The sequence below is a fragment of the Conger conger genome, chromosome 6 (genome assembly GCF_963514075.1).
Source record: "Conger conger chromosome 6, fConCon1.1, whole genome shotgun sequence".
Lineage (NCBI taxonomy): Eukaryota > Metazoa > Chordata > Actinopteri > Anguilliformes > Congridae > Conger > Conger conger.
Genome location: NC_083765.1, coordinates 28,155,805 through 28,177,231, shown reverse-complemented (window position 1 = coordinate 28,177,231; position 21,427 = coordinate 28,155,805). Strand labels below are relative to the sequence as shown.

Sequence of the window (21,427 nt, the reverse complement as noted above, 5' to 3'; positions counted from 1 at the left end):
AGTGCAAAACAGCCTGCTAAAATTACACGGTGCATTCACAGTAACATTATGCACAAACAATTTACGGTATCCTCTTCACCGGTGTTATTACGCTGCTGCTGTTATATATGGGCAAAAGGAAATCATGCAATGTTAGGGACGTGGGGGGATCATAAGTGTAGGTGTGGTGAACAGTTGAGATATAGAGAAATATAAGTCGTGCGAGGGACTAAAGGAAAATACCTTTAAGGAGTTGGCGGAAGAGAGTGTAAAAACGCATCATTAAAATAAAAGGATCCGCAGTTGCCTGGCTACTGACTGGTGCTGCTTTGCCGCTCCCGCCTCCCGCTTGTCTCGCACACAGCGAAGCTGTACCCATCCATGAGCACACACGGGGGTCTGTCGACTCTCTCCGTCCGCTAGAAACGGGATCATCAAACGATTTTCTGCGGCCGGGAGTCGATTACGAGCAGTGTTTCACATATAGGATCCTAAAAACCGAGATGGATATTCTCAAGTGGTTCACAAAAAACGATACCGATGTAAAGGTAGGATTGCTCACCGTGGCAGTCGGTCAGTTTGCTTGGTCTATGTGCGGTGCCTTTGCGTCCATAGGCTAATCTAGAACCGGAGGCTCGGTTTTCGTGCTTGAGTTTAGTATTCTTGCAGAATATAGTTATCATGTCTTCACTGTTCAGATATGCATATTTGGCACGGCTATCTGGATGCATATTTTAATGGTGAGATTACTTGTGCAATGAGGATTGTTTGGCTAATTCCACTCAGCGCTTACTAAAATTGCATTACAGTGCTTTTAAATGATGACTCAGTCAACGTGTACGCTTTACTGTACGAGATAGGCTATGCATTTATCTGAATAGCGTACTCGCCAAGTTTTTGTCCTCATCAGAGTGAGCGCATTTTTATCATAGCGGTTGCAGTTGTTATGGAGTAACGAGCATACCGTAATTATCTTGATATAGAAAATATTGACCTATTATTGAAAATTTTGATAGCCCACATTTCTTATTGGGTCTGTTGTAAAATACTTAGTTGTAATGCAAATGGTTGATTAACATACACTATTGTTTCATGTTTGTTCTAGGTGGATTCATTATGCTAATATGAGGTTATTTTTCGATGCCTAATGTGCAGTTTAGCTTGGTTGACAGATTGACAATTTGCATATGTAGTGCGATTTATTGATATTGTGAAAAAAAAATAGATGTGTGCGTGCGTGCGTGCGTGTGTTTGTGTGTGCTTGTGAGCTGGCCTAAATAAAATCAAGTTAATTACTTTTAACACGAGTTTCTGTCCGCTTTTTACGATTCCCACTTAGCATATTTTGGCAGTCCATCCCCCTTCAATTTGAGGGTTAGCTTGTTTCGTTTTTTTGCAATGTAGTTGTAATGTCATGTCATGTCATCCTTAGTTTGAGTCAATTATATGAAGCGATTTTAAATGGCATCCCCAAGGCCAGCTTTGCATTTAGTCTCAGAAGCAGTTGGATATGACTCCATACTATCACTCCAATCATTTTACCTGTGTCATTAGATAACTGTGGTCTGTCAACTACATCCAATAAGGAATGTTCAGAACATGTGGCTTTTTTTCCATTTGTTTTCTTCAGCATATTTATCAAGAGGGACATGTACACATGGCATTCAACTGAAAAGAAAGCCGAGATAACCAGCTCAGCTGTCTTACTTTGGCAGAGTTGCTCTGGGCACACGGTTTGATACATAAATTAAGAGCAATAACAAATTTGTGCTTGAGTATAGAATTGGAGATAACGCATGAAGTAACCTTATGGGAGTCACACTATCATGTACTTATTACTGTGAAAACTGAATTGCCTTGTTAGATGCATAAAATGCACCAGGACAGGGTGTTTGTGCTTTCTGCAAGGTCATGTTGTTCAGTCACTGAGAAAGGGTGCCCTGTTCTTCCTAAGGGATCTCACTGCTCCTCTGTGGTTTCTCTCTGAATTTGACTGATGAAGTAAAGAATGGAGTTATTCTTCCATTGCTTATCCAACATGGCATGCAAATGCCTGGCTCACAGTATTGTATAAATGCAGAAATATTAGCACGTGACCCAGGGGTCTGTTCACTCCAAAAAAAAAGGTTCCAGTAGAAACCCTGTGATGCAATAGAAGAACCCTATCTAGATAAAGGGTTCGTTGTCAGGCAAAATGATTCTTTGTGTGCAAGCCTTAATACTAATAATTAATAAGGGTATGTTTATGGAATCAATCAAGCCAAAGAACCCTTTCAGAACTTTTCTTTGTAGTATAAAGAGTGTATAGGGTTTCCAGGTAATCTGGCTAAAAGATGTGCATTAGTGGACCATGTCCTTCGAGGTTATGGATCAGTTCTATCATTCTCTCCCTGCGCAGATAAAGATGTCCCAGGTCAAACAGGTGGGGTTGCTGGCTGCGGGATGCCAGCCCTGGAACAAAGACGTGTGTGCGGCCAGTGGAGATAGGTTTGCCTACTGTGCCACTCTTGCAATATATGTTTACCAGGTCAGTTCCTCACAGTGGCTACTATGTGACCCGTGTTCAAAAAAACATGCCCTATGCACATCGCGAATGATAGCCAAACATGTATTTATAGTAAATATATAAATCATGGATATAGCATCTTTCATCTTGTGATCTCAATGTATGTTACACACCTAGGGCGTGAGTCACGTCAGCACCACCATTGTGTTGCATCCATATGGGTGTGTAGCAGAAATTTGCAGTAAAATGCACAGAATCTCTCTCTGCATAGGGAGAGAGAGCGATATATATAATATATATATATGTATATATATATATATATATATATATATATATATATATATATATATATATATATAGAGAGAGAGAGAGAGAGAGAGAGTCCTTTAAAAATCTGCCCTGTCCCCAGCTGGACCACAGGTATAATGAGTTCAAGCTTCGTGCGATCATGTCCGAACACAAGAAGACCATCACGGCGATATCGTGGTCTCCCCATAACCCAGAGGTGTTCGCCAGCGCCAGCGCAGACAACCTGCTGATCATCTGGAATGTGGCTGAGCAGAAAGCCGTGGCACGGCTGGATAACACCAAGGGTATTCTCTCAATCAATAAAGCGCACCTCCCTACAAATCACAACACCCGTGCCTGCAGTTGTGCTGTGTGAGGCTTGTTGTAGTAAGTAGGTAGATTGATACACCATTTTCCTCTTAGAAGATAGCCTTGCACTTGTACAAGTGACTATTCAGCACTGGTGCTGGACCAGCACAAGTCAGATTTGCATGAATTTCAAAAAATAAACATGAGACAATAAATTATTTTACACCAGATGGCTAGCTTGGAAAACCAGGATTGGACTATTTAAAGATGTCTGTTTAGAAAGTAGATGCAGACAAATGGCACAAATATTTAATTTGGTTTTCATGTCGTTTGGCATGTTTTTCCATATTTTGTGCTGTTGTTGATTGATGGGTGTTGGTGTGGTGTGTGTGTGGTGTGTGTGTGTGTGTGTCTGTGTGTGTGTGGGGCGGGGGCTTGTCTAGCAGGAATCCCAGCCTCTCTCAGCTGGTGCTGGAATGCTGGTGATGCGGTGGCCTTTGTCTCGCACCGTGGACCCCTCTACATCTGGACCATCTCAGGGCCGGATTCAGGCGTGGCAGTGCACAAGGAGGCCCACAGCTTCCTGTCTGACATCTGCCTGTTCCGCTGGCACCCCCTGAAGAGGGGAAAGGTCGTCTTTGGACACACTGATGGGAGCCTGTCCGTCTTCCAGCCCGGTACTCTGCCACAATGAGCATGGTTTCATTTACAACAGCTCTGCTGGTTATTCTGTTATTTTGCACTTAATAATCAATTAAAGCTCAATCAAGTCAGCTGAATACATGGCTGACTCAACTAACTTGGATTCTAGGGTCTGAACTGTCTTGTTCCTTTCTTAGGAGATGAATTGTTGGACTTCTTTTCCAAAACCTATATCACTTGTGTTCTATATTACCATTGGCAGTGAGAGTTGCAAGGCAAGCTCAGGGGGGGTTCATGCAAGCACAGTTTAAGGCAGTCACAGGGCGCTTGACTGTTCCCAGGCTCTAAGAACCAGAAGCACGTCCTGAGGCCAGAGTCTCTGGAGGGCACTGACGAAGAGGATCCGGTCACTGCTCTTGAGTGGGACCCCCTGTCCACCGACTACCTCCTGGTGGCCAACCTGCACAATGGGATCCGTCTGGTGGACTCAGAGTCTCTGTCCTGCATCACCACCTTCAGCTTCCCGAGCTCTGCCGCGTCAGTGCAGTGTCTGGCCTGGGTCCCCAGTGCCCCCGGCATGTTCATCACAGGAGGTAAGTGCGCCTATTACAGAAGTGAATGTTTATTACTAGAGTGAGTGCACTTATTAAGGAAGTGAGTGTTTAGTACATGAGTAAGTGCGCTTATTACAGAAGTGAGTGTTTATTACATGAGCAAGTGCACCTATTACAGAAGTGAGTGTTTATTAGAGGAGGTAAGTGCACTTATTAAGGAAGTGAGTGTTTGTTACAAGAGGGTAGTGCACTTATAACAGAAGTGAGTGTTTGTTACAAGAGGTAAGTGCAGTTATGACAGAAGTGAGTGTTTATTACAGGAGGTAAGTGCACTTATTACAGAAGTGAATATTACAGGTGGTAGGTGTCCTCATTACAGAAAAGTGAGTGTTCATGACTGGGGGTAAGTGTGCTTATTACATTAGTGAGTGTGTTAACAGAGCATAGTGTTTGTTACTTTAAATGTATTTATAGAGAAGAGGCATTCAAATAACTTAAATTAGAATTCCAGGCAAATAGCACAGGGAATGGCTAATCAGCTAACCAAAATATGCCACTGTAAATATTATCAATAAGATAGTCAATACTAAAATAATATGGCAGCAAAACAAATCTTTGCACTAAAAGTGTTTTTTAATTTCTGAAATATACCTGAGTTTTTTGGCTTTTGAAATGTTCCCACTTCTTTTGTTCAGATGATTCAAGTAAAAAACATGCAGGTATTAAAAAAAAAAGATTTAAAAGTTTGAATGAGTAATGTTTTTCTAAGATTCACAGGTTGGTGTGTTGCGGGTATGGAACGTGTCAAGGACAACACCACTGGACAATTTCAAACTCAAAAAGACCGGTTTCCACGCATTGCACGTGCTAAATTCTCCACCTGCAAAGAAAGGTGAGTGACCTCCCACCAGTGAGGCTTACGCTCAATGACGGTCTTATTCTGATTCAGCCACAGTGGTCTGAATGCCCTGCCCGTTTCGTCCCTGCTGCCCAGCCTTGATGTCGATATCCCCGACTAAAAACCACCACACGTCCTCCACCAGTGAAGCCGTCCCCCCACCAACGCTGTCCCAGAACCGGGCCTTCTCCCTGCCTCCGGGGCATGCGGTCTGCTGCTTCATGGATGGGGGGGTGGGGCTCTACGACATGGGGGCCAAGAAGTGGGATTTCCTCCGAGATCTGGTGAGTGGCCCTAATAATCTTCTTCTGATGGGGTGGGTGGCATATCTGTGTAGTGTGTTTGGCCTGCGATACTATAGCTGGGCTGAAGTAGGTGTGATACAGCATTTGGCAAAAAAGGCTTTCAGCAAAATATACTGCTGACCAATTTATTGGGGTAGCAGAGGGTAGCAGACCCTAGAATCATAATATCGCATCTGATGAATTTTGTGGACTCTAGTCATGAAAACAGGAATATTCTAATTAAATGCTGCATGACATGGGACTGGTTCTTAATAGACGCTGGGGCATATTAAGACTACTGCCAGATAATCAATTTTTTACAAATGAAATGGTTGAGTTTTCCTCTCATAGTGGGGATCTGTTTATAACCAGTACTATTGGCTGGAATGGTCATTTTATTGATTACTGGAGGCTTTGTCACTTTTGAGTTGTAGTTTGTTCTCCACAAATGGATGTTGCCTTCTATGAGAATGTTCTCTGACATTAGGATTAGCTATGAAATGATGGGGAATGTTAATTTTCAGGGACACGTGGAGACGATATTTGACTGCAAATTCAAACCAGATGACCCAAATCTCCTGGCAACTGCATCTTTTGATGGGACTATAAAAGTGTGGGATATTAACACACTGACAGCTGTTTACACGTCACCAGGAAATGAAGGGGTGGTCTACTCCCTCTCCTGGGCCCCCGGTAGGACTGGGACATTAATATCTAATGTGAATTGAGTCTTAAAGTAAATCATATATGTATATAGTTTTATGCAAAGCATAATATAATCAAAAAGATAACGTAACACTAGAAAAGATATTGTAAAGAGATTGTTAATGGTGGTTATTATTCTCCGTAAAGGAGACCTGAACTGCATTGCTGGGGCCACATCTCGAAATGGAGGCTTCATCTGGGATGTGAAAAAAGGCAAAATGATCACAAGGTTTAATGAGGTAAGTTTTATATCCGTCGTTTTAGAAGCACGACATACCTGAGTATTATGCAAAATCAAAACTCTTTATTCAGATTTGAGGACAGGCTGGATGAATTGTTAGCAGTTTGTGCTTAGATAGAAGGCAGCTTTGGGTTGCATTTTGAGGGTTTTATCCTGTTCATTCCTTTCAAGCATGGGAAAAATGGGATCTTCTGCATCGCATGGAGCCATAAAGACTCCAAAAGGATCGCCACGTGCAGCGGGGATGGCTTCTGGTCAGTTCCGGAATTCTCTCTCAGTTCTCCCCGTCCTTTAACATTCAGCCTTTTATCATCAGCCATCAGAGTGTGCTGCAAGTGGCAGGAAGCAGGCAGACTTGCATTTCATGTTGTCGGTTGTCACATTTCTTTGTTGAAGACACTGTGTTTTTCCATAAGAAGCAAAAAGTAAAACATCTGGTGTTAATTCCACTGGCCATAGTGGACTCATATAAACTCTGTCAGAGTTGACTTAACACTGAGTAGCAGCATCTATTACACAACAGACATGGAAATATATCATTTAGAATGGAACTGTTCAGTTCAGTCTCCAAATATACTATTGATTCAATCTGTAAAGCATATTCTCAAGTGATCATCTTTGTTGTTCTTATGTTTTGAAACCTTTTTGATCGTGCGTTCCTGTGTGTGCATGCATGGCTCGCAGCATAATCCGTACAATCGACGGAAAGGTGTTACACAAATACAAACATCCCGCCGCGGTGTTCGGCTGTGACTGGAGCCAAAACAACAAGTAAGCAACGGCGACTCTGTTCTACTGTTTTACTACATTAAAGCAGAGGACAAACATATCCAGCCCATTTGACAGGTGCCGTATGTACTCTTTGACTCAGAGACATGATTGCGACTGGCTGTGAGGATAAGAACGTGCGGGTGTACTACCTGGCCACCAGCTCTGACCAGCCTCTGAAAGTGTTCACCGGCCACACCGCCAAGGTGTTCCATGTCAGGTGGTCACCACTGAGAGAGGGGATCCTCTGCAGCGGTTCTGACGATGGGTAAATAATCGCATGAGCTGTTGTTGTTGGGGATTCAGGGTAACTGACAGAAGCCATGATTCAGACATGGGGACTAAATCGACATGGGGGTTCAATTGCCAACCATGTGTTTTCCAAGAGGACACTAGGTAAATTCCCAGACCTGTTTCCCAATTTTTTGCAAGGACAGTAGATGAACAGCACAATTCTGTGTTAAAAGAAACATTTATCTGAGGGTCCAGGGGCAATGAACAAAGCCATATGTGACATCTGAAAGCCATATGTGAAATCTCTGACATCATTGTTGCTGTCTTGAAGGTGTGCTTAACTTTAAACTCATTTGAGTAGTAAAACCCAGCTATTGATCCCCACAGGACTGTGCGGATTTGGGACTACACCCAGGACGCCTGTATCAACGTGTTGAGTGGCCACACAGCTCCTGTCAGGGGTCTGATGTGGAACACAGAGGTCCCTTACCTGCTGACCTCCGGGAGCTGGGACTACACCATCCGGGTCTGGGACACACGAGACGGGACGTGTCTGGACACAGTGTACGATCACGGGGCAGACGTCTATGGTATTACTTATTCAGATGTCTGTCAAAATTTACCACAAACCAACATTTTTTGCAATTCAACTGCAAAATTCAAAATTCAAAAACTACTGTTTTTATTTTTCAGAAAGTAATCAAGGGAATGATAAGAAAGTAAATTATATGACAGAATGTATTTAATTGAATGAAACTTTAAATGAAAGTTTAATGTTAATGTTTTTGTGTAGCTTTGGTATTGTACACGTCCATTGTTCCTCGTATTTGACGTGTTGTTTGTCACTCTCCAGGTTTGACGTGCCACCCCAGCCGTCCGTTCACCATGGCCTCCTGTTCCAGGGACTCCACGGTCAGGCTGTGGTCTCTCACCCCTCTCATTGCCCCTCTCCTCATCAATATCTTAGTCGATCGCAGCTGGGATGACATCATCGGGAACACAGGGGAGTAATTGGGGTGGGGAAAGGGGGGTGGACAGGAGACAGGAAGACTGATTGCTGTTACCAGTTATATGACCGAGACAAAGATACCACATTCAGTCAGTGTCCACTTCATTAGGTTGACCTGTACACCAGTTTGTTAATGCAAACATAATCATCAGCCAATCATGTGACAGCAACTCAATGTATAAAAGCATGCAGACATGGTCATATGATATGCACTGTGAGCCAGCCCTGTGCCTTTTGCAGAAGATGTGTGCCCATTCTCTGCTTACATTGTAAATGGTAAATGGTTGGAATTTATATAGCGCCTTTATCCAAAGCGCTGTACAATTGATGCTTCTCATTCACCCATTCATACACACACTCACACACCGACAGCGATTGGCTGCCATGCAAGGCACCAACCAGCTCGTCAGAAGCATTTGGGGGTTAGGTGTCTTGCTCAGGGACACTTCGACACAGGGGGATCGAACCTGCAACCCTGTCAGGCGACTGCTCTTACTGCCTGAGCCATGTCACCCCCAGTACTGGTTCCACATGCCTGGGCAGCTGGGCTTACCTTGCCCTGTTGTTTCTGTAGATCGTGCTATGGTGCCTGGTGCCCCACCCCTTCTGTGTGGTAAAGTATCCAGGGACATTAAGCAAGAGCTGGATAAACTGTCTAGTGATGTCCGTGTGAAGAAACTGAGGTGGTTCTCTGAATGCTTCTCTGTGAGTACAAAAAATTATATAAATATATGCGTGATTGTATATATAGTTGTATACGCAATTGTTCTTGTATGTGGGTTCAGACTGTGTTGTTATATAGCATGGACAAGATGCATGTAGTCAGGTGTGAAACACAATTCCCGGAGGGACATGTTTGCGAGTGTTGTTCTCGATTTGTCTAATTGGCCCAATTAGTGAATTAGCTGCATACATTTACACCCACGCATCTCCCAATATGCCATTCATCATTGCCAAGGGCCAAGAGTAGACTGTAAAAAATGTTTAATATGCATGGTTGATTGCGCCAAATAATTAATTAAGAGCAAAGGGCAATCAGACAAACAGTACAAACCCTGGTGCCAGAGGGCTTGAGTTTGTGTGTGATGTGTGATTCTTGCGTCACTGTATTTTTCAGATGCTGGAATAATTATATACATTATTTATGTATTTATTTATTTGCTGATTGTTTATTTGTCACGACACAGCCGCCAGGCGGAAGTAACAACCTTTGGGACCTTGTGGCCGTGACAACAGGTCAGGATGACAGCCTGCTCCCCCAGAGCTACGGGAAGGGCATCATGCACATGAAACACCTGGTCAGGTTCAAGACTGTAAGTCCTACATCCATAACTGTTACCGCTACGCTACAGATTTCAAACAGGGCAAGACTGTAAGTCCTACATCCATAACTGTTACCGCTACGCTACAGATTTCAAACAGGGCAAGACTGTAAGTCCTACATCCATGACTGTTACCGCTACGCTACAGATTTTAAACATAGGGCAAGACTGTATGGCCCATACTGTTACTCTGCTAGTAGAGCTTTCAAACATAGGCCAATAAAAACCCAATAGCCACCCAGGCTTTTAGTCATTTTCCAAGTTATGGGGCTATCATTTCAAAAGTTTGAAATGGGGGCTATCATTTCAACATTTTTAACTCTGATGCTGTCAAAATAAAACAAAGTGGATTAAAATGTATTGTTTATACAATTGATTGCATTTGCAGCAGAAATATAATTGCTGTCTAACGTTCCATTTACTACAAAGGTTAAATGCGCTTGTGACATTGCTGTAGAGACACAGTCTAGGTATTTGACATTTTTTTGCTTTGTCTCACTTAGGATGGGAAAGGTGGATGGAATTATTTACATTTACTTTATTTCTGTCAGATGGCTTATTAGTTTCTGTTAGTTTGATTTCATAATATTACCATATTTATTGACTTTTATTGATTTATGGATTTGATCTGTAGTCAGAGGCACAGGAGCTGACAATCGTGAAAATGTCCAAGTTCGGAGGTGGGATAGGAGCTCCCAGCAAGGAGGAGAGGCTGAAGGACGCGGCTGAGATCCACCTGAGACTGGGGCAGATACAGAGATACTGTGAGCTCATGGTGGAGCTGGGAGAGGTATTTCACTCAAAAATTACAAATCAGAATTTGATTAAATTAAAAGTATCAATGAGCATGCTATCTATTTGTGTCATCTTTCTGTGCAGGATATATCTTTTTAATGATTTATGGGTATTTTTTTCAGTGGGATAAAGCACTATCAGTGGCACCTGGAGTATCCTTGAAATACTGGAAAAAACTGATGCAAAGGTAATTTATCTTTATAAACTATTTTATTGTGTAACCATCTTATCAACCCTGCGGCGTAAGTGAGTCATTGGTCTTCAGAACAGAGCTGCCCCATCCTGCTTCTAGATGGCTGCATCCTAGAAGGGATTTCCAGCTCTTCTTAAGTGTTGAAACTCTTTGGTGATCTATGAAACCAAGTAGGCCCACCTATACTGGCACCCTGAACTAGGACAGGTCGACCCTATTCAATAACACCTGAAACGTATGAGTCTGAAGTGAGTTTTAGAATTTGGGATGCCATTTGAGCTCACAGTGGAATATGACTTGCATGTTAGGAGAGCTGACCAGCTTATGCAAGAGGACAACAATGATGTCATCCCATACTGCATTGCGACCGGCGATGTGAAGAAACTGGTCAATTTCTTCACCTCTAGAGGCCAGCTGAAGGAGGCCCTGCTTGTTGCACAGGTACTCTCAATCCTGATCCTGTCTTTACATTGGCACATATTTTTTACATTACATTGCATTACATTACATTACATTATTGGCATTTGACAGACGCTCTTATCCAGAGCGACGTACAACAAAGTGCATACCCATAACCAGTGCGCTGAAAGACCCTAGAGGGAAGTACAATTTCAAGTGCTAAGTTTCTTCCAGTATCTTTCTAATGCACATGAATCACTGATAGGTATAACAGTGATGTCCCGTACACTGGCACAGGCACAGAAACAGCTGCCTGGCTGCAGTGTGTTAAGTACAGTGCTGCTTCTTTTTTCTCCTTATGGATCACTTGGGCCTGGTGGCACAGGGTGCGTGTGAGGGGAACATCCACGTGCCCCAAACCTCTTCAATAAACAACTCTGCAAGCACAGACGAAGACAACATCAGCATGTACAATGGGTACATTTCTCTTTCCCTTTTTATAGAATTTATACACGTACTGTACTTGCTATTGTAAATGAGAATAATCTTAGATCTTGGCAGTACAATTAGTGTTTTTCTTTAAAGGCAAGGCTCTGGCTGAATTTTTCACTTGTTCCAGGCTGTTGCATGGTGTCTGTAAGGAGCTGGCAGAGTGGTATTTTCAGGATGGCCGAGCGATACTGGCAGCCTGCTGCCATTTGGCAGTGGATAATACAGAGGTAGAGACACGAACACACCATCACAGTCCTACATGCACACACACACACAGGCTTATGCAAGTACATGTAGTATACATGTATTTACTGTACTATATATACTCATTACATACTACTAATTTTAGAAATGTTGCTTTTTATTTATTGAACTACAGTATATTGAACCAAGTGTTCACATGAGAATATGTATATATTTAATTTTTTAAATGAACAGTTTTAGGAATGTTAGACCTGTTCTGATATTATATAAAATACACAATGAAAAGTGTTTTTACACTGTATCGTGTTTTAATTAACATTGAACAACAAAACTCATCTGCTCTCTGGCGCAGTTGGCAATGGCCAGTCTAATTAGGGGCAATGAGCTGGAACTGGCTGTATGTGTTGGAATGGTGCTGGGAGAAGCAGCCAATCAGGCCACACATTACGTCTTGGAACTACTGGCCAGGAAGTACATGACTGCTCCCACCTGGTAAGACATGTCTGCTGCCCCAAACATTTTCACACTTTTCTACATACATGTGCTATTCTTGTGCGGGAAATAGTAAGAGTTAGACTTTTTCTGTCTGTTTCTGTTGGAAAATGAAATAAAATGCTCATATTTGTAATCATTCAGTTCAAACAACAGTGCAAAATTAAAATTAGAATGAACAGTTAATTATTGTGCCTTGACCTGAGTTCATTCAGTCACTTTTCAGAATAAATATTGTGGAGTTATGTCATAATATGACTGACTCATGGGTAATACCACTCAGATTCACACATACCGGCCCAGCAGTGACATCATCCTGGTGAACAGAACATGTGTGACTAATCATGAATATATTTGCCATCATTCAGCAGTGGTGTTTCTGATTTCTATTTTCTTTTAGCTTTCCATCTGTTGGATACAGGTATTTTACTTCCCTGAGTTGAAAAAATAGACAGCTTGCATGTGAATCCTTTTTAGTGCCATTGTGTTTGTCTTGCAAACATAATTACAAAAGGCTGCGCTGATACACAGAGTATCCAAGAGATACATTCCTAAGTTGTATTCAGGCCAAATCATGATTCATATTGGTGATGGATATACATAAAGAAAACTGTTCAATAAGATTTTTGAGTTCCAGAAGAGCTCACATATAATACTAGCTACAAAAATCAACTTAGTCTGAAGTGCTACTGTGCCTTCTTTATTAAAGTTAATGAGAAATTTAAATCTCTTCACTCATCCAAGAGTGTGCTCTGTGACCAGCTGTACCAACAGGATATGCTTGTTTCCATTATTAAATATCATCAATGTTTTTCATTGTTAATTGATATGTATACTCACTGAGCACTATTATAAACACCTGTACACCTACTTATTCATGCCATTATCTAATCAGCCAATTGTGTGGCAGCAGTGCAATGCATACAATCAGGAGCTTCAGTTAATGTTCACATCAACCAAAATGTGATCTCAGTGATTTTGACCATGGCATGATTGTTGGTGTCAGACAGGGGTGACATGGCTCAGGCAGTAAGAGCAGTCGTCTGGCAGTTGGAGGGTTGCCGGTTTGATCCCCCGTCTGGGCTGTGTCGAAGTGTCCCTGAGCTAGACACCTAACCCCCAAATGCTCCTGACGAGCTGGTCGGGGCCTTGCATGGCAGCCAATCGCCGTTGGTGTGTGAGTGTGTGTATGAATGGGTGAATGGAGAAGCATCAATTGTACAGCGCTTTGGATAAAGGCGCTATATAAATGCCTGCCATTTACCATTTACAGGCTGGTTTCAGTATTTCTGTAACTGCTGATCTCCTGATCATAACAGTCTCTAGAGTTTACTCAGGTGCAAAATCAAAAAAAACATCCAGTAAGCAGAAGAAGATGGTGACAGTAATGCAAATAACCACACATTACAACAGTGGTATGCAGAAGAGCATCCCTGAACACACAACGTGTCAAAACATTTAAGTGGATAGGCTACAGCAGCAGAAGACCAATAAGTCTAAAAATGAAGTCTAATAAATACCTAATAAAGTGCTCACTGAGTGTATGTATTTTGAAAAACAGAATTGAACACAGGAGAGAGAAAAAAGGTGACGATGACGGATGATGATATTGCTTTATTAATGACCAGTCTTCCACAATCTGAGTGCTTCAAAATGTAATGTGAATCTGTATTGTTTACCCTTAGCAATGTTCTAACATACAAAGCATGTTCCTGGGATGGATGGTCAGTGAGCCTCTTTTGTCTGTCACCAGTACTAACATGATAGTACTTATCTTCCTGTCCAGGGACCTGGCTGCCGATTTGTTACAAATGATTCCAGAGAATGAAATCCTGTTAGTGAAGCTGTGTGCTTTCTACCCAGGGAGTGCTGCAGAAATCAATGATCTTCATGGAAAAGTATGCCTTTCATTAGGACCATTTATGGATCCATATGAAATTCTCACAGATACCCTGCAGAGTATACATGAATACTTTTAGCCTGTGTTAGCCATTCAAAAAGAAATACGAAATCAAGAAAAACATGTATACCGTTTGTTTACTGTTTTACCCTTATTAATGAAACTGGGGTGTTTATGTTATGTTATGATAAACAAATAAATCTGAAAATGTATATCAAGAACAAATAAATAATTTAGATTGCATCGTTCAGATTATTTATTGTGCACGTTAGCATAGCCAGATAATGCTGTGTTGTTTAGCATGACTGCTCTGAGGAATTCATAGTATTTAATCAAATAACAAATGTAAAAATATTCTTGCGTGTGTTTTGTTGAAATAACCTTAGTTTAAATGCAATTCATTGTCATTTCAGTGCAGTCTACCGAGTTTAGAAGAATGTAAAGAGTTAGGGGAACAGGCGAACAGTGATGGGGAGATTTTCCAAGCTGTAAAATACTACCTTCTGAGTCAAGAGCCAGAAACGGCCCTGCCTATAGGAATCTTGTTTGTTAAAGGTATGTTTTTGTCATATACATGCTATAGCTACCATCTGTCCCATTACACACGTTCATGTAAAATTATGTCTTTATTTAATGGAAGTGTGCTTAGTGTTGCTTGTTTAACCACAATTATTGGGAATGATTACATTACATTACATTACATTATTGGCATTTGGCAGACACTCTTATCCAGAGCGATGTACAGTTCATTAGACTAAGCAGGAGACAATCCCCCCTGGAGCAATGCAGGGTTGGGGGTCTTGCTCAAGGGCCCAACGGCTGTGGGGATCTTATTGTGGCTACACCGGGATTAGAACCATCGACCTTACGTGTCCCAGTCATTTACCTTAACCACTACGCTACAGGCCGCCCCGATGATTAGCATTAAATAACAAATATCACATTGACATGCTATATTGAGATGTGCAAGTGTGCTTAGCATTGCATTGCATGATTTTAGTTGGGTGGCTTGGGTTTGCAAATGATGGTTACTTTCTGAATTCAACAGAGCAACTTAGCAGATGTGAGTGGACATTGGACTCAGTGCATCCCATCCTGGATGTGCTTAGCTACATCAGAACTGACAGGCTCATTCTTCCTAAGGTTAACGAGTGAGTATTGGCCTCATGTTGCACTTGCCTGTTCTCATCAGTTTCAGTAGAGTGTTATCATTACACCTCTGGGAATTGATGTGCATGGATTGTGACTTCTAAAGTGATTGAAATCATTGCTTACATTACTGTAGCCTTACTTTTTAAGCAACCAATAATCAATCTGGCAGTTAAATTCTCACTTTTCCGAATCAGTGATTTTATAGAACGTGATATTGATAAGGTATAACTGCTACCTTATACACTATGTGTATGTAACTCAGAGGTTCTACTGTGTGTTATGTGACAGGATGATGTATTATAATGAGAACAGCTAGGGACATAGGCGGTATTGCAGTGTGCTGGGGGTAATACTCTGTCTCAATCTCTGCCTGGTCCCTATTGCAGGAGCCATAATGAGCTGCTTATCCTCTGTGGATACATCGGGGCTCTGCTGGCTATCCGGAGACAATACTCCAGCATCGTTCCAGCTCTGTATGAGTACACCAGGTCAGCTGGCAGATTATTTAACATTTATAAGTAGATTTTTTTTTACTTCCATTTCTTTGCGCCAATGGAGTTCCTTTGGTGAGCTGCATACAATGTGTGTGAGGCTGTGGTGTGTTGTTGTGTTCTCTAGGCCAGTGGAGTTTATGTTTTGGCACACCCTGGGGGTGTGTGGTGTGCTGGGTACAGTGTGTCTGACACTGTGGTGTGTTGTCCAGGCCAGTGGAGTTTATGTTTTGGAGCACCCTGGGGGTGTGTGGTGTGTTGGGTGGTGTGCTGGGTACAGTGTGTCTGACGCTGTGGTGTGTTGTTGTGCTCTCCAGCCAGCTGCTGAAGAGGCGGGAGGTGTCCGTCCCTCTAGAGATCCAGCAGCTCTCTGTGGAGCTGGACGCATGGCGGGCCTGCACCATGTCTCACAACAAGTGGGTCCCACGCCTGACAACACTCTTCATCTATTAGTCCTGTATTAGCATCACTGAGCAAATAGCACAGTTCAGTTCAGATAAGAGCAAAGTATGGAAGCTAGATACAGACGAGTAATGCAACAGTTTGTTCCAGTTGAGTCATTTCATTGGACAAATTAAATGAGTCGTGATATACAGTACAACGCCACAAAAAATGTATCACTCCACTATGTTTACATTTTAATTGATGCAGTACATTTCTAAAAAAAAAAAAAAACATATATATATATAGGCTGACCGTTTATTTAGTTTAGCAACATTTTAATGCTGTGCCATGCGATGGACTGGCAACCTGTCCAGGGTGTATTCCTGCCTTTCACCCAATGTATGTTGGGATAGGCTCCAGCCCCCCTGCGACCCTGTTCAGGATAAGCGGGTTAGGATAATGAATGAATTAATTAATTCACATTTTAATGCTTGAGAGAAATATTTTTTTTTGCCAGAGCGGAATAATACAGTATATTCTCTTAATCATTACTTGATGAATAGTAATTGTAATATATAGTAATAGGCTAGGAGAACTGATGTATAAAAACAGTATCACATTAAAGGTTGTGCTGTTATACCATATATCAACTGTGATTATATTCCTGCCTTCAGCCATGTGCCTACAACTGAATCACAGCCATGCTGATATACAGTATAACAGCAGTCCTGCTCATGTGATATTGCTTAATTGCACAGAGCTGCTTTGTGAATGGATTAGGTTAGGGAGGACCAGGAAGTACAGTACTAAACAAGGGAATTTCTGTTTTCCTGTGGTTACAAGGGGCAGGCAACCTGAGTAAGGAATGAATTATTGATGATAAAAAAGTCATTTTCATCAGCTTCAGGTTACAAGCCCATCTATTTTAACTCCCCAGTGCCTCTTCCTGGCACCTGAAACATTACTTATTTGTACATCTATTCCGTACAAGAGGGGTTTTTTCATCCATTTTCAGATATTTCTGGTAACGTTCTGTTCACAGTGCTTGATTTGGATGGATTTATGTTTGTATTGAATTTGAAGTTAATTATATCTCACAACAACAGCATGAGACAGAGACTGGAAAGGGTAACACAACAATAGTACAATACCATGTATACGCAGATCTGTTGAGTCTTATGTTAAATGAAATGGGGGCTTACTCCGTGCCATAGATTACGAAACATAGCCGAAAATGGACTGTTATCCACTGATTTAGCATGATACATTTTGCTGTACTAGGAATGTTGGCAAAATATATTTAATGTATACAGTAAGTGTCTGCCACTGCTTAGTTCTGTGCCCTGTTTCAATGTTCGTCATGGACAGGTCCTCTGAGGAAGTGACGTATACACCTCCGTCAGAGGCCCAGAAGGCTGAGTACGCCCTCTTGCTGAGCAGAATTAAGGAGGAGCCCCTCAGGGGCATGGAGGGACCTGACTATGTGACCGGCTCCAACCTCCCCAGCCACTCTGACGTCCAGATCTCCTGTTTCACAGGCCTACGGATACAGGTCAGACAAATTGGAACAAAATAAAAATGAACGGACATCTCTGTATGAATAAGCTCAAAGTACACAAAGTATATGCACACAGGTGTGGCTCAGCCATTAATTCAGCAAATACATAGCATTCCAGCATGCACAGGGCAGTGTATTATGAGCTGAACATGCCTGCAAGAGGAAAACTGAGTGACGTGAAAGATTGGAGCTAATAAAGGAGAATATGCCCCCATCTAAGTGGCAGTGGGTAGGAGCACTTATTCAAGCACATACAATGTCCATGCACGTTCAAATGCAAGGCTAAACTGTTCACAGTTCACACTGGTACAATTGCAGGCTGTTCCATTAAAGAAATGGTGGTGGCCCAAAACTCCAAGTGAATTTACATTGGTGTTTCCGTTTTTTTGTATATTTATAAAAATGTATTGGGATCTGAATGTCGGTAAATGAAACATTAACATATTGTTTTTGTTTTCTGCAGGGCCCTGTGTTTTTCCTTGAAGATGGGAAGTCAGCGATTTCGCTAAACGACGCTCTAATGTGGGCTAAAGTGAATCCCTTCTCCCCGCTTGGCACGGGGATGCGTATTAACCCCTTCTGAACACAGTGTGTGGCACAGGTAGCCAGGGGCTCTTGGGCGTGTGACGGAGAAGCACAGGCATAGACACGGTGTATACGTCAGCATCTGCTTTGGGGAGTGTCTTTGCTGAAAGGATGGGCGAGCAACAGCTCAAGAGGGACAAAGGAAGAATTGTCAAAAAGTGCTATGAGACAAAAGGTTGATTGTCATTTCCAAAGGTTGTCATCCCACAGTTTGTGGCTTGGATGTATGCACGGTTTGTGCAAAAAATCAGTTTGATGAAACATATCAGATGATTGGTTAAGATTCACACAAGCACTTTTACTGACAGGACAGAATAGAGTGCTTAAATGCAATTTCATTTGAATTGAATTTTATATGTGGCAAAAATATTTTACCGACTTTGTCAGAAAGCTTGATCGTGATGGGGATAAAACAGTTTTGATGAAGGATGGCAGATGTATTCTCAGAATTAAAATGCTTCTTCCAGTGTCAGAGAGTGATCTGACAGAAATTTGGAAAGAATACAGACATTTCCCACATGGTCATAAGGCTGCATACCTCATACCTACACAAAACTGTTTACTTTTGTTATTCATACAGTAAAGTTTTTCATATCCTTCCTTTTGTCATACCTTTAATACACAAAACTGTTTATTTTTCACTGTTTCTACAGTATACATTTTCATATACTTCCTTTTGTTTGTTCCCTTTCCTCAGAATTTCATAATTCAACATATTGTGTAGTCAGCAAAAACTCTCACAGATGAAACTTGTTTAATCTTAATTTTACAAAATGAGGGAAAGAAATGTCAAAAATCACTTCAATATTCAGTTGCAGGTCATGCAATGCATTTCATTTATTGCTTTATCTGTAAAATGTGCAAGTAAAAGAATGATTATCAAAAAACTGCAGTATCTGTGGAATTGTTAGCAAGTGGTAGTATGGCCCCAATCGCTTTGCTTTGAAACAAGTTGGGCAGTAGTGTGCTTTGTAATTCACTGTGAATGTAAACATTTTTGTAAATCCAAAAAAAAGAGAAAAGAAGCTTGTAAAGATATGGATTTTATTTATTAGCTTGTACTGTATATATTGAATATTGTTTGGTTGTGCAGTATTATCATATCAGGGTTGTGTGTGGTTGGTGACAGAAAAGAAAAAGTCCAAATCAATATTTTTTTCATTTTTTTCCTCACTGTTGCCAGTGTGGGGGAAATTGTAATTAAAATTGAAATGTCCCATTGAATATTGGGATGTGTTTTAACATGTTACAAATGTGCAAACCTAAGGCTTAAGATAGTTGTTGGCTTGCCTTCAACAAAGGTAGTACTTTATCTTCAATTTGCACATTAATTTAGTTGTAGTAACTGTGATTAAAAATATATCTGCAAGTTGTGCCTTAATAAAGTAGAAGACAAAACATTCATTATCCTTACCAGTTTAATAATGTACATGTGGAAGGCATTAGTTGCATTAGCCTTTAAAAGCTTCACGGGTCAATTGCAGTGTGCTTAGCTGGAGTTTGAAGCTCAGCTGTAAACCTCTAAGCCACAGAACTGTGCTGCAACTGCAAAAGCTAATCATTATTTCAGAGATTGGATTGCTGTTCCAGTTGTAATGCAGTTCTGTGGTCCAGAGGTTAAACCGGTTGATTAAACCCACGGTTTAAGCCCCAGCTAAGCATGTTACAATTGACCCTACAAGTGTCCAAGACAAGGGGCACTTGTGTGTGCCTGGGGGTTTCTGTGAAATGATTTAAGTTATTATTACAGTGTTTTAGCACTGGTTCAACTGTACCGTGCTAGTTTGTTTTCCTCAGGTTTCATTGCAATATGTATGTGTGTTTGTATTTATTGTTTGGCTTATTTATTTATTAATGTACACTGTGGATATCAGCTGCTGTAGAGTCACTTTAATTGACTGCATTCGACTGCCAGATGTACTGCCTGACATAATGGTCAAATTATAATTGTCAAAAAGTAATATACGTACATTTCCCATCAAGGTTTGCCCTCAAGCTTGATAATAGCTATTGTAGGAGGTTTTTCATAGGAGCATAAACATTGGTAGGCAGACTTAAAAATAAAAACAGTGAAATCCAACTAGTGCAGAAACATTTTATGTAAAGGTGTCATTCCCACTTAATGGCTTTGTGTTGCTTATTTACACCTCGTGTGTAAGCAATATGAAATAAACCTTTTCATACAGTACCATAGGTTTTTGTGCCTTTGTTAATGCACTGTTTGTTTATTGAGCTACTTCATTCAATTGAATCCTTCAATGTTTTTATTTGTTTATTTTAGCATGTACTCAACTACAGTTCAGTCAGACAACTCAATAAGCTATATTTATTGAGGTTTAATGTAAATGCAAACTTTGGTGTCGCCTCTGCCTCTCATCCAGCCAGCTGAAACAGGGAGTGGCTACAAAACCCCCATCATGGGCATCTCGAGAAGCTGAGCTCACCAGTGAATGTTTGGCTGGTGGTGGGAGCGCAAAAAATTTGAAGGCATGAATTAGGGATAGCAGGATAATTTGAGCAAAAGCAGCCAGCAAAAGTGGCAATAGCATGCAATATGGGCAATGCAGCAGAAAGAGCAACATCCCCTTAGACGTAAGCATCATGTGAGGGGGCGGCACATCTTGAGTAGTCTGCCCGAACTAGATCCACAGGCTTCACATCATTTAGGGTTTGTGTGGCCCGTCTCAATAGAGCTTCCATCTATCTGTCTGCCCAGACGTTTGTGTGGGTGAGCTTTCCTTCTGCATATTTTGTCCACAGCCCAGCTAGAGTTTGATTGGTGTGTTAAATGTCATGTAAATGAGCTCACTTTAGCTTGCTTTGTTGTTGATTTGGTAATTGAGATGTGCCCAAATGAAACTGTTTTGGTATTCAGCTGGGAATAAATAAACTCAGGACTGCTAGACAATGGTGAACATTTGGCAGCATAGACTGGGGAAGCAGAGCTTTGTGTTGAGTCGGAACATTGATTTTGTCATTTGCACTCTGGCTAATTGAATGCATTATTTATTTAATTGCAATTTAGTCTTTCTTTTGATTATTA

At 41.4% G+C, this 21,427-nt stretch overlaps 1 protein-coding gene across 1 annotated transcript in view; it reads left to right on the top strand.

Annotated features, from left to right (window-relative positions):
• The window catches only part of wdr17 (WD repeat domain 17), a 32,769-nt gene extending 12,197 nt beyond the window's left edge, over positions 1–20,572 (top strand). Inside the window, 29 exon segments of the mRNA XM_061245641.1 lie at positions 2,378–2,506; positions 2,895–3,078; positions 3,529–3,759; positions 4,066–4,317; positions 5,048–5,170; positions 5,273–5,460; positions 5,985–6,153; positions 6,313–6,404; positions 6,578–6,660; positions 7,091–7,177; positions 7,278–7,442; positions 7,796–7,998; positions 8,262–8,438; positions 8,992–9,122; positions 9,605–9,730; positions 10,374–10,529; positions 10,657–10,721; positions 11,036–11,168; positions 11,512–11,603; positions 11,746–11,845; positions 12,175–12,314; positions 12,715–12,735; positions 14,101–14,212; positions 14,628–14,769; positions 15,263–15,365; positions 15,753–15,854; positions 16,175–16,273; positions 17,610–17,793; positions 18,263–20,572. Of these exon segments, the coding sequence (XP_061101625.1) occupies positions 2,384–2,506; positions 2,895–3,078; positions 3,529–3,759; positions 4,066–4,317; positions 5,048–5,170; positions 5,273–5,460; positions 5,985–6,153; positions 6,313–6,404; positions 6,578–6,660; positions 7,091–7,177; positions 7,278–7,442; positions 7,796–7,998; positions 8,262–8,438; positions 8,992–9,122; positions 9,605–9,730; positions 10,374–10,529; positions 10,657–10,721; positions 11,036–11,168; positions 11,512–11,603; positions 11,746–11,845; positions 12,175–12,314; positions 12,715–12,735; positions 14,101–14,212; positions 14,628–14,769; positions 15,263–15,365; positions 15,753–15,854; positions 16,175–16,273; positions 17,610–17,793; positions 18,263–18,382 (3,903 nt within the window). The 5' untranslated portion in view covers positions 2,378–2,383 and the 3' untranslated portion in view covers positions 18,383–20,572.
• Positions 20,573–21,427: the final 855 nt, after the last annotated feature.